The sequence below is a fragment of the Panulirus ornatus genome, chromosome 10 (genome assembly GCF_036320965.1).
Source record: "Panulirus ornatus isolate Po-2019 chromosome 10, ASM3632096v1, whole genome shotgun sequence".
NCBI classification, from domain to species: domain Eukaryota; kingdom Metazoa; phylum Arthropoda; class Malacostraca; order Decapoda; family Palinuridae; genus Panulirus; species Panulirus ornatus.
The window spans coordinates 14772529-14788282 of NC_092233.1; the positions used below are offsets into that span (position 1 = coordinate 14772529).

Below are 15754 nucleotides of genomic sequence, written 5' to 3' on the forward strand. Positions count from 1 at the left end.
TGAGGTGGTTTGATCGAGTAAGTAATGAAAGGGTAAGAGAGATGTGTGGTAATAAAAAGAGTGTGGTTGAGAGAGCAGAAGAGGGTGTATTGAAATGGTTTGGTCACATGGAGAAAATGAGTGAGGAAAGATTGACAAAAAGGATATACATGTCAGAGGTGAAGGGAACGAGGATAAGTGGGAGACCAAATTGGAGGTGGAAGGATGGAGTGAAAAAGATTTTGGGTGATCAGGGCCTGAACATACCGGAGAGCGAAATGTGTGCAAGGAATAGAGTGAATTAGAACATTGTGGTATACTGGGGTCGATGTGCTGTCAGTGGATTGAACCAGGGGATGTGAAGCATCTGGAGTAAACCATGGAAAGTTTTGTGGGGCCTGGATGTGGAAAGGGAGCTGTGGTTTTGGTGCATTACACATGACAGCTAGAGACTGAGTATGAACGAATTTGGCCTTTGTTGTCTTTTCCTAGTGCTACCTTGTGCTCACGTAGGGGGAGGGGGGTGCCATTTCATGTGTGGCAGGAATGGATGAAGGCAGCATGTATGAATATGTACATGTGTATATATGTATATGTCTATGTATGTATACATTGAAATGTATTGGTATGTATATGTGCATGTTTGGGCATTTATGTATATACTTGGGTTATGTGTGTGGGTTGAGCCATTCTTTTGTCTGTTTCCTTGCGCTACTTCGCTAACGCGGGAGACAGAGACAAAGTATGATAAATGAATATTAATAATTAATTGGGAGGTAAGTTTGAATGGAGAAAAAGTGGAGGAAGTGAAGTGTTTTAGATATCTGGGAGTGGATTTAGCAGTGGATGGAACCGTGGAAGTGGAAGTGAGTCACAAGGTGGGTGAGGGGCAAAGGTTTAGGAGCATTGAAAAATGTGTGAAAGGCTAGTGCGTTTTCTCAGAGAGCAAAAATGGGTATGTTTGAAGGAATAGTGGTTCCAACAATGTTATATGGTTGCGAGGCTAGGGCTATAGATATTGTTGTGCAAGAGGAGGGTGGATATGTTGGAAATTAAATGTTTGAGGACAGTATGTAGTGTGAGGTGGTTTGATGGAGTAAGTAATGAAAGGGTAAGGGAGATTTGTGGTAATAATAAGAGTGTGGTTGAGAGAGCAGAAGAGGGTGTGTTGAAATTGTTTGGACACATGTAGAGAATGAATGAGAAAAGATTGACAAAGAGGGTATGTGTGTCAGTGGTGGAGGGGAGAAGGAGAAGTGGGAGATCAAATTGGAGGTGGAAGGATGGAGTGAAAAAGATATTGAGTGATCAGGGCCTGAACATACTGGAGGGTGAAAGACGTGCAAGGAATAGAGTGAATTAGAACGATGTGGTGTACTGGGGTTGATGTGCTGTCAGTGGATTGAACCAGGGCATGTGAAGCGTTTGGGGTAAACCATGGAAGGGTCTGTGGGGCCTGGATGTGGAAAGGGAGCTGTGGTTTCAATGCATTACACATGACAGCTAGAGACTGTGTGTGAACGAATGTGGCCTTTGTTGTCTTTTCCAGGTGCCACCTTGCTGGTGGGGGAGGGGGGGATGTTATTTCATGTATTGCAGGGTGGTGACGGGAATGGATGGGGGCAGCAAGTATGAATATGTACATGTGTATATATGTATATGTTTGTGTACATATATGTTATGTATATGTTGAAATGTATATGTATGTAAATATGCATGTATAGGTGTTTGTGTGTGTGTTATACACGTGTATGTGGATGGGTTGGGCCATTCCTCGTCAGTTTCCTTGTGCTGCTTCACTGACGTGGGAGACGGCGATTAAGTATGATAAGTAGAATATAAGTAAATAAATAATTTTATTTTATCATTGCTGAACCACAACTGACTCACTTCCCAGGATGAAAGGACTTCCCAGGCCCTCTCATACCCAATGGACTGCATACTCAACCTTCTCTCAAAAACTCCTGCATTTACCTCCCTAACCTAACTCTGCTGGTGACCTTGAACCACTTTGAGAAACTAATCCACAACAGAATTAATCAGAATATCCAATTCTCCCCTACACAGCAATGCTTAGATTAGATGTAGTCACTCCAATACCACACTGCACACAAACCTCACAGAGAACAACCAGCCACATATCCTCTCCCACACTGTTTCAGAGGCTCTATCAGCACAGTTTTCATCACTCTCTCCAGACATAGCCTCACATGAAAGATCTTTGAGACCATTCTTCACAGCATTAACTAAAATTAGCTTGCTAACTTGATAGCTAACCACCAAACCAGAATCACTCAAAACAAAGATTTCACCTTCAGAATCTTAGGCCCAACTGGTCACTTCCTTATGATGCAGTTTTTCCCCAGCCCTCTTTAGTTGCTTCTAAATTGACCTTCCATCATTTCTTGCAGAACAGCGAAAGTCTTCAGATATGCAAATGACCTCACAATCATGTCACAGCACCCTAACACTACCCAAGCAGGACAAAACATGCAACACTATATTACATAAGTAGAACACTGTCTCACCTTAATCAGAATGTCAGCATTACCACAGACATATGCTGTCACACTGTTAACCACAAAAAGACAGGAACCCTACCTGCACCTTCCATCGCGCTGGATGGTCAGTCACTCCCACTCAACAAAACTCCAAGCATACTGGACGCCACACACAACACACGTGATATTTTCTCCGCATCCCACAAACTTCAACACGGAAGCTGTGAACATACTGAATGCCCTCTGAACACTTATTGGTACCAGATTAGGACAAGAAAAAGAATCTGTTACTGTCTTCTCTAAACAGCTCATCCACTCCATCCTAAACTACACCTCAGCTGTTCCATCATCCACCTTGTCCAGAATAGATACTTGGTACATTATGACAAAGCTGCAAAGCACACAAAACAAAGGACTCGGAACACTACTGGCTGCTTAGCAATTGGAGACATTCAACACCTGCTTAAAGAAACAGAAATACTTCCAGCACAATCTTGCTGCAATATACTTGGTACATTTCTTACAGCAGCACGAGACCCATCCCACACAAATCACTCCATAATCATCCATTGACCCCCAAGGAGAAATGAAAAGCCTAACCCTGCTTCACATTTCAACATCACCTATCCCTCTGGCATTATAAACACCAATTTTATCATATCACCTCAGATGAAACTTCTGCACTGCACATAGTGACCACTTGCTCCCCTTTTGTCCTATCCCTCAAAGACATGCACACAACATCACACTTTTTGACCTGTAGTCCTGCCCAAAGGATGTGGCCCTTATTCTGGGTGCAGTGGGAGCTGCATAAAAGAGGGACCTATGGTTGGAAGCTTAAAGTAGGATGTGTAATTTTTGTATGGGTATTCCCAACCGCATGTGCTAACACCACAAATGAGCAGTCACTGCAGCAATATGAGGCTGCATCATTATCAGCAGGTGAAAGAGAGAACAGGGGCATTGAGAACCTTCTAGTCCAAAAAAAAAAAGCCCACCTTATTGTGCTCCTGTTTGGATCATAGTCTTGGAATTAGGAGCCCCATAAGAGTCTGATGGCTACAAAATAATTTTTATTTATTTTATTTTGCTTTGTCGCTGTCTGCCGCGCCTGCGAGGTAGCGCAAGGAAACAGACAAAAGAAATGGCCCAACCCACCCCCACACACATGCACACACACACACACACGTCCACACACACAAACATACACACCCACACATCCCAACGTACACACATATATACACACACAGACACACACATATACATACATGCACACAATTCACACTGTCTGCCCCTACTCATAATAATAGTAATGATGACAGTAAGAATTGTGTGAATATTTATGAAGGTAAAGAATGAGAATTGCCCTCATTTCTTTGTGAATGTAAATTTCTCTGTTCATTTTTGAAGATGTCTTCATCACCAGAGACAGAAAATCATCACTTTTCATTTAATTCAGTATTTTGTGTTTTTAAGCTTACTTTTTAATAATCCATATGTAACTATCCATCAGGATACTCATTCCTTCCTGGAACTCCCATCAAGGGGGTGGCCACAGCAAGTGAGTCTTCACTTATCCTGTCCTTGCATACCTCCATCACATAGACCATTCCATATATTCTTCCCCATTTCTCTCCCTCCAGTACTGTACCACTTCCCATTATAAATTTACCATGTAACTTTATATTGTTAATTTCTAAATCAGTTTTGAAGATGTCTCCATCATCAGAGACTAGAATATAGAAGTTTTTCTTTAGAATTCTTATTCTACACAATGTACCTTGTAACTATGATACTAGAATATGTTTAATAGTTTTTGTAGTTGCATCTTTTGTTAAAGAATGCTTTTAGAAAATTAGGAAATAAACAATTGAAATACATATTTACTTTAAGTTTCTAGGGAATTGCTTAATGCTGCTTAAACTTTCTTTATAGGATAATTGGTCTCTTGAAACTGACATGTATCCAGGTGAATTTAGATCTTTTTCCCCTGTATGATTTATAAAGACAACATTTAACCTGTAAAGCAACAGGAATCATATGTAGCTAAGTGACTGGAACAGAACATGAGCCTTGGGTCTTGTTCGAACTGTGCATAGGTATAACATGCGTATGGCTACTAGATGAGGCGTTGGTTTCTTCCTTATGCAGGCAGCATAAGTAGTCTCAGACTGTGATGTTAATGCTCCTCTACCATTTCTCCACCACCTCCCTGATGGATACACATGTTAACATACATATTAGCTGAATTTTTATACATGTCATTTACATGCATTTCTGTCATTTTATAACTGGAAACAAAATTTGAATGAAACCCATGGAAACAAAATTTGAATGAAACCCACCCTCCTAAATCTTTCCCTTGCTTCCTTAGGGGATCTATGCATTAACCTTACCATTATATCACTGACTCATACAATATGTTTCCTCACTTTTTGTACAAACCCTGTAGTTTTATAGGAATTTCTTTTATGTTGGGGAAACAGAGATTTGATTGATGCCAACCCTCCAAAAATCCCCATCCACCATTTCTACACCACACTTCTGGGGATCTACATATTAACCTTAGCAGTATACCACAGCCCTATAAGGAATGCTAGCTCCTTTTTTTCTTTTTTCTTTTACATGTACTAATTTCAATTTATGGTGAGAAACAGAATTTGAAGACCTTGTTTTTTTTGTCCATTTTGTGATCAGCTTTTTGTTTTTTGTCCATATTGAGATCAGCTTTTTGCAAGTCACCTGTTGTTTAAGAGTCAAGAATTAGGCTGAATTATCTAATTAGTTATCCATTCAGATGTTTTGACATATTACCATTGTCTCTGGAGCATATTTATAGTCATTATTGCAGTTATAATTTCTTTTATATAATTGTTTCTATGAAGCATTCTTTTCTCAGACATCTTGGGTTCATTTCCACCATCCTGCCACAACCACTAAGTTTTATCCATTTTATTCATCCTGGACTAGCATCTTTCTTATATGTGGCATTATGTTACAGAATGACATCTGGCTGCCAGACACATACTTCATCATGCGTGGGGAGTTTAAGCAGGATCTGTCACAGGACATCATTGCACTCAAGATTTGTCGGGACGGCAAAGTGTCTTATACCATACGGTAAGTCATTATCTGACATTCACTAACTTCATTTTGATAGAAAATTTATACAACATAACCTTAATTTTTTTTTTGAACACTGAACGCATGTGGAGCTTATATAAAGAAGTAAATTTATTAATTAAAGAAATTACTTTGCTTTGGTGGTGGTATAGAAATTTGGAAGTTGAAACACCAGGGAAAATAGTGTATAAAAACAGTCATTAAGGAAACTAGAAAATCATTAAAGGGAAAAAAAAACATTTGCAGAACATTGTAGAGCTATAAACAGTTGTACTTTGCAGTAATGCTGTGTGTGTTGCTTGACATGAGTCTTTAGATAGTAATGCATAATTTTTTCATGGACAAGAGTGTTCAGTATACTTTGGGGTGAAAAACTGATTTCTCCTTTTATAGTTGTTTGTCAGGTAGATTATTTACTCCAAAAGAATGGTATAACTTTTAGATATGAAAATGATAGGTTTTAAAGATTATTTATATTTATATTTATTTTGCCTTGTCGCTGTCTCCCGCATTTGCGAGGTAGCGCAAGGAAATAGACGAAAGAAATGGCACAACCCACCCCCATAAATGTACACACACACACACGCCCACACACGCAAATATACATACCTATACATCTCAGTGTACACATATATATACACACACAGACACATACATATATACCCATGCACACAATTCACACTGTCTGCCCCTATTCATTCCCATCGCCACCTCGCCACACATGGAATACCATCCCCCTCCCCCCTCATGTGTGTGAGGTAGCACTAGGAAAAGACAACAAAGGCCCCATTTGTTCACACTCAGTCTCCAGCTGTCACGCAATAATGCCCGAAACCACAGCTCCCTTTCCACATCCAGGCCCCACACAACTTTCCATGGTTTACCCCAGACGCTTCACATGCCCTGATTCAATCCACTGACAGCACGTCAACCCCGGTATACCACATCGATCCAATTCACCCTATTCCTTGCCCGCCTTTCACCCTCCTGCATGTTCAGGCCCCGATCACACAAAATCTTTTTCACTCCATCTTTCCACCTCCAATTTGGTCTCCCAATTCTCCTCGTTCCCTCCACCTCCGACACATATATCCTCTTGGTCAATCTTTCCTCACTCATTCTCTCCATGTGCCCAAACCATTTCAAAACACCCTCTTCTGCTCTCTCAACCATGCTCTTTTTATTTCCACACATCTCTCTTACCCTTACATTACTTACTCGATCAAACCACCTCACACCACACATTGTCCTCAAACATCTCATTTCCAGCACATCCATCCTCCTGCGCACAACTCTATCCATAGCCCACGCCTCGCAACCATACAACATTGTTGGAACCACTATTCCTTCAAACATACCCATTTTTGCTTTCTGAGATAATGTTCTCGACTTCCACACATTCTTCAAGGCTCCCAGGATTTTCGCCCCCTCCCCCACCCTATGATTCACTTTCATAGGGTGGGGGAGGGGGCGAAAATCCTGGGAGCCTTAAAGATATTAGTATTATTATTATTTTGCTTTGTCGCTGTCTCCCGCGTTTGCTAGGTAGCGCAAGGAAACAGACGAAAGAAATGGCCCAACCCACCCCCATACACATGTATATACATACACGTCCACACACGCAAAAATACATACCTATACATCTCAATGTACACATATACACACACAGACACATACATATATACCCATGCACACAATTCACACTGTCTGCCTTTATTCATTTCCATCGCCACCTCGCCACACATGGAATACCATCCCCCTCCTCCCTCATGTGTGCGAGGTAGTGCTAGGAAAAGACAACAAAGGCCCCTTTCGTTCACACTCAGTCTCTAGCTGTCATGCAATAATGCCCGAAACCATACCTCCCTTTCCACATCCATGCCCCACACTACTTTCCATGGTTTACCCCAGACGCTTCACGTGCCCTGATTCAATCCACTGACAGCACGTCAACCCCGGTATACCACATCGATCCAGTTCATTCTATTCCTTGCCCGCCTTTCACCCTCCTGCATGTTCAGGCCCCGATCACTCAAAATCTTTTTCACTCCATCTTTCCACCTCCAATTTGGTCTCCCACTTCTCCTCGTTCCCTCCACCTCCAACACATATATCCTCTTGGTCAATCTTTCCTCACTCATTCTCTCCATGTGCCCAAACCATTTCAAAACACCCTCTTCTGCTCTCTCAACCATGCTCTTTTTATTTCCACACATCTCTCTTACCCTTACATTACTTACTCGATCAAACCACCTCACCACACATTGTCCTCAAACATCTCATTTCCAGCACATCCACCCTCCTGCACACAACTCTATCCATAGCCCACGCCTCGCAACGGTACAACTTTGTTGGAACCACTATTCCTTCAAACATACCCATTTTTGCTTTCCGAGATAATGTTCTTGACTTCCACACATTCTTCAAGGCTCCCAGGATTTTCCCCCCTCCCCCACCCTATGATCCACTTCCGCTTCCATGGTACCATCCGCTGCCAGATCCACTCCCAGATATCTAAAACACTGTACTTCCTCCAGTTTTTCTCCATTCAAACTTACCTCCCAATTGACTTGACCCTCAACCCTACTGTACCTAATAACCTTGCTCTTATTCACATTTACTCTTAACTTTCTTCTTTCACACACTTTACCAAACTCAGTCACCAGCTTCTGCAGTTTCTTACATGAATCAGCCACCAGCGCTGTATCATCAGCGAACAACAACTGACTCACTTCCCAAGCTCTCTCATTCACAACAGACTTCATACTTGCCCCTCTTTCCAAAACTCTTGCATTCACTTCCCTAACAACCCCATCCATAAACAAATTAAACAACCATGGAGACATCACACATCCCTGCCGCAAACCTACATTCACTGAGAACCAATCACTTTCCTCTCTTCCTACACGTACACATGCCTTACATCCTTGATAAAAACTTTTCACTGCTTCTAACAACTTGCCTCCCACACCATATATTCTTAATACCTTCCACAGAGCATCTCTGTCAACTCTATCATATGCCTTCTCCAGATCCATAAATGCTACATACAAATCCATTTGCTTTTCTAAGTATTTCTCACATACATTCTTCAAAGCAAACACCTGATCCACACATCCTCTACCACTTCTAAAACCACACTGCTCTTGCCCAATCTGATGCTCTGTACATGCCTTCACCCTCTCAATCAATACCCTCCCATGTAATTTACCAGGAATACTCAACAAACTTATACCTCTGTAACTTGAGCACTCACTCTTATCCCCTTTGCCTTTGTACAATGGCACTATGCACGCATTCTGCCAATCCTCAGGCACCTCACCATGAGTCATACTTTTTTTTTTTTTTTTTTTTGCTTTGTCGCTGTCTCCCGCGTTTGCGAGGTAGCGCAAGGAAACAGACGAAAGAAATGGCCCAACCCACCCCCATACACATGTATATACATACGTCCACACACGCAAATATACATACCTACACAGCTTTCCATGGTTTACTCCAGACGCTTCACATGCCCTGATTCAATCCACTGACAGCACGTCAACCCCGGTATACCACATCGCTCCAATTCACTCTATTCCTTGCCCTCCTTTCACCCTCCTGCATGTTCAGGCCCCGATCACACAAAATCTTTTTCACTCCATCTTTCCACCTCCAATTTGGTCTCCCTCTTCTCCTCGTTCCCTCCACCTCCGACACATATATCCTCTTGGTCAATCTTTCCTCGCTCATTCTCTCCATGTGCCCAAACCATTTCAAAACACCCTCTTCTGCTCTCTCAACCACGCTCTTTTTATTTCCACACATCTCTCTTGCCCTTACGTTACTTACTCGATCAAACCACCTCACACCACACATTGTCCTCAAACATCTCATTTCCAGCACATCCATCCTCCTGCGCACCACTCTATCCATAGCCCACGCCTCGCAACCATACAACATTGTTGGAACCACTATTCCTTCAAACATACCCATTTTTGCTTTCCGAGATAATGTTCTCGACTTCCACACATTCTTCAAGGCTCCCAGAATTTTCGCCCCCTCCCCCAACCTATGATCCACTTCCGCTTCCATGGTTCCATCCGCTGCCAGATCCACTCCCAGATATCTAAAACACTTCACTTCCTCCAGTTTTTCTCCATTCAAACTCACCTCCCAATAATAAAAAGATGTTCTGGAAGGAGGTAAATAAAGTGCGTAAGACAAGGGAGCAAATGGGAACTTCAGTGAAGGGCGCAAATGGGGAGGTGATAACAAGTAGTGGTGATGTGAGAAGGAGATGGAGTGAGTATTTTGAAGGTTTGTTGAATGTGTTTGATGATAGAGTGGCAGATATAGGGTGTTTTGGTCGAGGTGGTGTGCAAAGTGAGAGGGTTAGGGAAAATGAGTCATACATACATTAAATAACCTTACCAACCAGTCAACAATACAGTCACCCCCTTTTTTAATAAATTCCACTGCAATACCATCCAAACCTGCTGTCTTGCCGGTTTTAAAGATACATTGACATTTTTAGAGCAGTCTCTTTTAAGCACTGACAGTTGGATGGAGATTTAGGCAATGGCATTTCAAATGACACAGGTACAGTTGAATATGAAATATTTTTTTCCTATCAGAATATTTTCTTTGAATTAGAAGTGGTGTCTTTTACTGCTCCATGCATATCATCATTTGAAATCCAAATTGATGTGTGCTACAATTACCAGTAATTTTTTCCGGAAGAATCATTTTAAATGAAGTGCCTTTTACTGCCCTGTGCATCATATGACATGTTAGGTGGCTCCATTAATCATATAATCTTTTATTTGCTCCCCTTATTATATGAATTCCAAACTAATGTCTACTTCTCCAGTCACCCATAGATGTCGCTAGCAGCTTGCTTGCCACTGCAAGAAAAAATATCACACATCTCAGTTACCCACAGGTTGTTATATAGAGTGCACATTATTGGATTTATGGATCTGGAGAAGGCATATGATAGAGTTGATAGAGATGCTCTGTGGAAGGTATTAAGAATATATGGTGTGGGAGGAAAGTTGTTAGAAGCAGTGAAAAGTTTTTATCGAGGATGTAAGGCATGTGTACGTGTAGGAAGAGAGGAAAGTGATTGGTTCTCAGTGAATGTAGGTTTGCGGCAGGGGTGTGTGATGTCTCCATGGTTGTTTAATTTGTTTATGGATGGGGTTGTTAGGGAGGTAAATGCAAGAGTTTTGGAAAGAGGGGCAAGTATGAAGTCTGTTGGGGATGAGAGAGCTTGGGAAGTGAGTCAGTTGTTGTTCGCTGATGATACAGCGCTGGTGGCTGATTCATGTGAGAAACTGCAGAGACTGGTGACTGAGTTTGGTAAAGTGTGTGGAAGAAGAAAGTTAAGAGTAAATGTGAATAAGAGCAAGGTTATTAGGTACAGTAGGGTTGAGGGTCAAGTCAATTGGGAGGTGAGTTTGAATGGAGAAAAACTGGAGGAAGTGAAGTGTTTTAGATATCTGGGAGTGGATCTGGTAGCGGATGGAGCCATGGAAGCGGAAGTGGATCATAGGGTGGGGGAGGGGGCGAAAATTCTGGGGGCCTTGAAGAATGTGTGGAAGTCGAGAACATTATCTCGGAAAGCAAAAATGGGTATGTTTGAAGGAATAGTGGTTCCAACAATGTTGTATGGTTGCGAGGCGTGGGCTATGGATAGAGTTGTGCGCAGGAGGATGGATGTGCTGGAAATGAGATGTTTGAGGACAATGTGTGGTGTGAGGTGGTTTGATCGAGTGAGTAACGTAAGGGTAAGAGAGATGTGTGGAAATAAAAAGAGCGTGGTTGAGAGAGCAGAAGAGGATGTTTTGAAGTGGTTTGGGCACATGGAGAGGATGAGTGAGGAAAGATTGACCAAGAGGATATATGTGTCGGAGGTGGAGGGAACAAGGAGAAGAGGGAGACCAAATTGGAGGTGGAAAGATGGAGTGAAAAAGATTTTGTGTGATCGGGGCCTGAACATGCAGGAGGGTGAAAGGAGGGCAAGGAATAGAGTGAATTGGAGCGATGTGGTATACCGGGGTTGACGTGCTGTCAGTGGATTGAATCAAGGCATGTGAAGCGTCTGGGGTAAACCATGGAAAGCTGTGTAGGTATGTATATTTGCGTGTGTGGACGTATGTATATACATGTGTATGGGGGGGGTTGGGCCATTTCTTCCGTCTGTTTCCTTGCGCTACCTCGCAAACGCGGGAGACAGCGACAAAGTATAATAAAAAAAAAAAAAAAACATTATTGGATTACGTGTTAATTGATAGGCGTGCGAGAGACTTTTGGGTGTTAATGTCTTGAGGGGCAACTGGAGGGATGTCTGATCATTATCTTGTGGAGGCGAAGGTGATGATATGTAGAGGTTTTCAGAAAAGAAGAGAGAATGTTGGGGTGAAGATTTGGTGAGAGTAAGTGACCTTGGGAAGGAGACTTGTTTGAGGAAGTACCAGGAGAGACTGAGTACAAAATGGAAAAAGGTGAGAACAAAGGTCATAAGGGGAGTGGGGGAGGAATGGGATGTATTTAGGGAAGCAGTGATGGCTTGTGCAAAAGTTGCTTGTGGCATGAGAAGTGTGGGAGGTGGGCAGATTAGAAAGGGCAGTGAGTGGTGGGATGAAGAAGTAAGATTATTAGTGAAAGAGAAGAGAGAGGCATTTGGACGATTTTTGCAGGGAAATAATGCAAATGAGTGGAAGATGTATAAAAGAAAGAGGCAGGAGGTCAATAGAAAGATGCAAGAGGTGAAAAAGAGAGCAAATGAGAGTTGGGGTGAGAGAGTATCATTAAATTTTAGGGAGAATTAAAAAAATGTTTTGGAAGGCGATAAATAAAGTGCGTAAGACAAGGGAACAGATAGGAACATCAGTGAAGGGAGCTAAAGGGGAGGTGATAACAAGTAGTGGTGATGTGAGGAGATGGAGTGAGTATTTTGAAGGTTTGTTGAATGTGTTTGATTATGCAGTGGCAGATATAGCGTGTTTTGGTCGAGGTGGTGTGCAAAGTGAGAGGGTTAGGGAGAATGATTTGGATTTGGTAAATAGAGAAGTAGTAGTAAAACCTTTGCAGAAGATGAAAGCCGGCAAGGCAGCGGGTTTGGATGGTATTGCAGTGGAATTTATTAAAAAAGGGGGTGACTGTATTGTTGACTGGTTGGTAAGGTTATTTAATGTATGTATGACTCATGGTGAGGTGCCTGAGGGTTGGCAGAATGCTTGCATAGTACCATTGTACAAAGGCAAATGGGAAAAAAGTGAATGCTCAACTTACAGAGGTATAAGTTTGTTGAGTATTAGTGAAAGAGAAGAGAGAGGCATTTGGACGATTTTTGCAGGGAAAAAATGCAATTGAGTGGGAGATGTATAAAAGAAAGAGACAGGAGGTCAAGAGAAAGGTGCAAGAGGTGAAAAAAAAGGGCAAATGAGAGTTGGGGTGAGAGAGTATCATTAAATTTTAGGGATAATAAAAAGATGTTCTGGAAGGAGGTAAATAAAGTGCGTAAGACAAGGGAGCAAATGGGAACTTCAGTGAAAGGTGCAAATGGGGAGGTGATAACAAGTAGTGGTGATGTGAGAAGGAGATGGAGTGAGTATTTTGAAGGTTTGTTGAATGTGTTTGATGATAGAGTGGCAGATATAGGGTGTTTTGGTCGAGGTGGTGTGCAAAGTGAGAGGGTTAGGGAAAATGATTTGGTAAACAGAGAAGAGGTAGTGAAAGCTTTGCGGAAGATGAAAGCCGGCAAGGCAGCAGGTTTGGATGGTATTGCAGTGGAATTTATTAAAAAAGGGGGTGACTGTATTGTTGACTGGTTGGTAAGGTTATTTAATGTATGTATGACTCATGGTGAGGTGCCTGAGGATTGGCGGAATGCGTGCATAGTGCCATTGTACAAAGGCAAAGGGGATAAGAGTGAGTGCTCAAATTACAGAGGTATAAGTTTGTTGAGTATTCCTGGTAAATTATATGGGAGGGTATTGATTGAGAGGGTGAAGGCATGTACAGAGCATCAGATTGGGGAAGAGCAGTGTGGTTTCAGAAGTGGTAGAGGATGTGTAGATCAGGTGTTTGCTTTGAAGAATGTATGTGAGAAATACTTAGAAAAGCAAATGGATTTGTATGTAGCATTTATGGATCTGGAGAAGGCATATGATAGAGTTGATAGAGATGCTCTGTGGAAGGTATTAAGAATATATGGTGTGGGAGGAAAGTTGTTAGAAGCAGTGAAAAGTTTTTATCGAGGATGTAAGGCATGTGTACGTGTAGGAAGAGAGGAAAGTGATTGGTTCTCAGAGAATGTAGGTTTGCGGCAGGGGTGTGTGATGTCTCCATGGTTGTTTAATTTGTTTATGGATGGGGTTGTTAGGGAGGTAAATGCAAGAGTTTTGGAAAGAGGGGCAAGTATGAAGTCTGTTGGGGATGAGAGAGCTTGGGAAGTGAGTCAGTTGTTGTTCGCTGATGATACAGCGCTGGTGGCTGATTGATGTGAGAAACTGCAGAAGCTGGTGACTTAGTTTGGTAAAGTGTGTGGAAGAAGAAAGTTAAGAGTAAATGTGAATAAGAGCAAGGTTATTAGGTACAGTAGGGTTGAGGGTCAAGTCAATTGGGAGGTGAGTTTGAATGGAGAAAAACTGGAGGAAGTGAAGTGTTTTAGATATCTGGGAGTGGATCTGGCAGCGGATGGAACCATGGAAGAATGTGTGGAAGTCGAGAACATTATCTCGGAAAGCAAAAATGGGTATGTTTGAAGGAATAGTGGTTCCAACAATGTTGTATGGTTGCGAGGCGTGGGCTATGGATAGAGTTGTGCGCAGGAGGGTGGATGTGTTGGAAATGAGATGTTTGAGGACAATGTGTGGTGTGAGGTGGTTTGATCGAGTGAGTAACGTAAGGGTAAGAGAGATGTGTGGAAATAAAAAGAGCGTGGTTGAGAGAGCAGAAGAGGGTGTTTTGAAGTGGTTTGGGCACATGGAGAGAATGAGTGAGGAAAGATTGACAAAGAGGATATATGTGTCGGAGGTGGAGGGAACGAGGAGAAGAGGGAGACCAAATTGGAGGTGGAAAGATGGAGTGAAAAAGATTTTGTGTGATCGGGGCCTGAACATGCAGGAGGGTGAAAGGAGGGCAAGGAATAGAGTGAATTGGAGCGATGTGGTATACCAGGGTTGACGTGCTGTCAGTGGATTGAATCAAGGCATGTGAAGCGTCTGGGGTAACCCATGGAAAGCTGTGTAGGTATGTATATTTGCGTGTGTGGACGTATGTATATACATGTGTATGGGGGGGGGGGGCCATTTCTTTCGTCTGTTTCCTTGCGCTACCTCGCAAACGCGGGGAGACAGCGACAAAGTATAATAAAAAAAAAAAAAAAAAAAACATTTTTGGATTACGTGTTAATTGATAGGCGTGCGAGGTTTTGGGTGTTAATGTCTTGGGGGCAACTGGGGGATGTCTGTCTTATCTTTGGAGGCAAAGGTGATGTATGTAGGGGTTTTCAGAAAAGAAGAGAGAATGTTGGGGTGAAGATTTGGTGAGAGTAAGTGCCTTTGGGGAAAGGAGACTTGTTTGAGGAAGACAGGAGGACTGAGTACAAAATGGAAAAAGGTGAGAACAAAGGTCATAAGGGGAGTGGGGGAGGAATGGGGTGTATTTAGGGAAGCAGTGATGGCTTGTGCAAAAGTTTCTTGGGATGAGGTGTGGGAGGTGGGCAGATTGAAAGGGGGAGTGAGTGGTGGGATGAAAGAAGTAAGATTATTTGTGAAAGAGAAGAGAGAGGCATTTGGACGATTTTTGCGGGAAATATGCAAATGAGGAAGAGTTAAAAAAAAGAGCAGGAGGTCAAAGAAAAATGAAGGGTGAAAAAGAGAGCAAATGAGAGTTGGGGTGAGAGAGTTAAAATTTTAGGGAGAATTAAAAAAAAGTTTTTGGGAAAGGGGTAAATAAAGTGGTAAGACAAGGGAAAGATGGAACATCGTGAAAGGGGGCTAAAGGGGAGGTGATAAAAGTGTGGTGATGTGAGGAGATGGAGTGAGTTTTTTTTGAAAGGGTTTGTTGAAGTGTTTGATTACAGTGGCGATATAGGTTTTTGGTGAGGTGGTGTGCAAAGTGAGAGGGTTAGGGAGAATATTTGGATTTTGGGAAATAGAGAA

General features: G+C 42.3%; 1 protein-coding gene across 1 annotated transcript in view; it reads left to right on the plus strand.

Moving 5' to 3' along the window:
* Nucleotides 1-15754, plus strand: part of pHCl-1 (pH-sensitive chloride channel 1) — a 1177139-nt gene that overhangs the window by 463444 nt on the left and 697941 nt on the right. Inside the window, exon 6 of the mRNA XM_071665549.1 lies at nt 5482-5600. Coding sequence (XP_071521650.1) covers nt 5482-5600 — 119 coding nt within the window. The remainder of the gene's footprint in view (nt 1-5481; nt 5601-15754) is intronic.